Source organism: Myotis davidii, unplaced genomic scaffold, assembly GCF_000327345.1.
Source record: "Myotis davidii unplaced genomic scaffold, ASM32734v1 scaffold685, whole genome shotgun sequence".
Lineage (NCBI taxonomy): Eukaryota > Metazoa > Chordata > Mammalia > Chiroptera > Vespertilionidae > Myotis > Myotis davidii.
In genome coordinates, this window is record NW_006295823.1 from 27,913 (window position 1) to 28,967 (window position 1,055).

The 1,055-nt window shown below is 38.7% G+C and overlaps 1 protein-coding gene across 1 annotated transcript in view; it reads left to right on the plus strand.

The window, feature by feature from the left end:
- LOC102753897 (complement factor H-related protein 4) overlaps positions 1-1,055 on the plus strand; it is a 16,695-nt gene that overhangs the window by 2,969 nt on the left and 12,671 nt on the right. Inside the window, exons 3-4 of the mRNA XM_015568438.1 lie at positions 92-286; positions 704-874. Coding sequence (XP_015423924.1) covers positions 92-286; positions 704-874 — 366 coding nt within the window. The remainder of the gene's footprint in view (positions 1-91; positions 287-703; positions 875-1,055) is intronic.

Below are 1,055 nucleotides of genomic sequence, written 5' to 3' on the forward strand. Positions count from 1 at the left end.
ATAATTCATCAATGAAACAATGTATCTCTCATTACATTTATATTAAGGCAAAACATTACTTATACTGTGTTTCCTTTGTTTTAATTGCTAGTAAATCCCTGTGAATTCCCAAAATTAAAGCATGGACTCCTATACAAGGAAAACACGTATAGATCATACTTCCCAGCACCGATAAAACAATGGTTCTACTATTCCTGTGATGAAAACTATGTGACTCCTCCTGAAGGTTTCTGGCATTACATTACTTGCACGGAAGATGGATGGACTCCGGAGGTGCCCTGCCGCAGTAAGTAAACCTCTCTGTGCTGTGCACGTGGCAATAGTTCAGAGTTCAGAGAGCAAACATGAGCGCCGCTAAGCCTGTGTGAGAAAAATATGGTCCGGGGAAGAGTTCTATGAGCAGAAAGACCAATACAGCTATTTTCTTCAATGAAAGGTCCCTCATTGAAAACATGGGAGATGAAAAAAAAAGACTTTATTACAATGTTGATATCATTTATTCATAGTTCAATTGTGAAAACTACAGATAAATCATCTTCAATCTTGGTTTTTCTTTTTCTAACACATTTACTAGCAACATTCCGTGTACTTAAGCTGCATGTTGGGACGCTTATGCATTCTAGTTTAAAGATTGTAAAGATGATTTTTAATTCATGACTATGACTACATTTATTCATTTTTCTGATCATTGTGTAATCCCCAGGAAAGTGTGTTTTTAATGATTTGGAACATGTACGTACTCCACCTAAAGAACAAAGATTGTTACAGGGACAGTCTATCAAAATTGACTGCCTTCCCGGCTACAGTCTCCTAAACCCACAGGGCACAGTGACCTGTACGGAGAATGGCTGGTCCTCGCCTCCCAGATGCCTCAGTAAGTGAACCTCCCTGATGTCCAGTCCATTTGCGATTTTCTAAAAGCAGACGTATCGCTGTGGAAAGTTCAATGTGTCAACTCTCAAGGTGAATGCGCCAAGTTTCTTGGCTTTACAACAAAGGCCTATTTCATTTCCTGTTCCAAATGTGTGTGCAAAGTTTTAAATTTTTGAAACAAA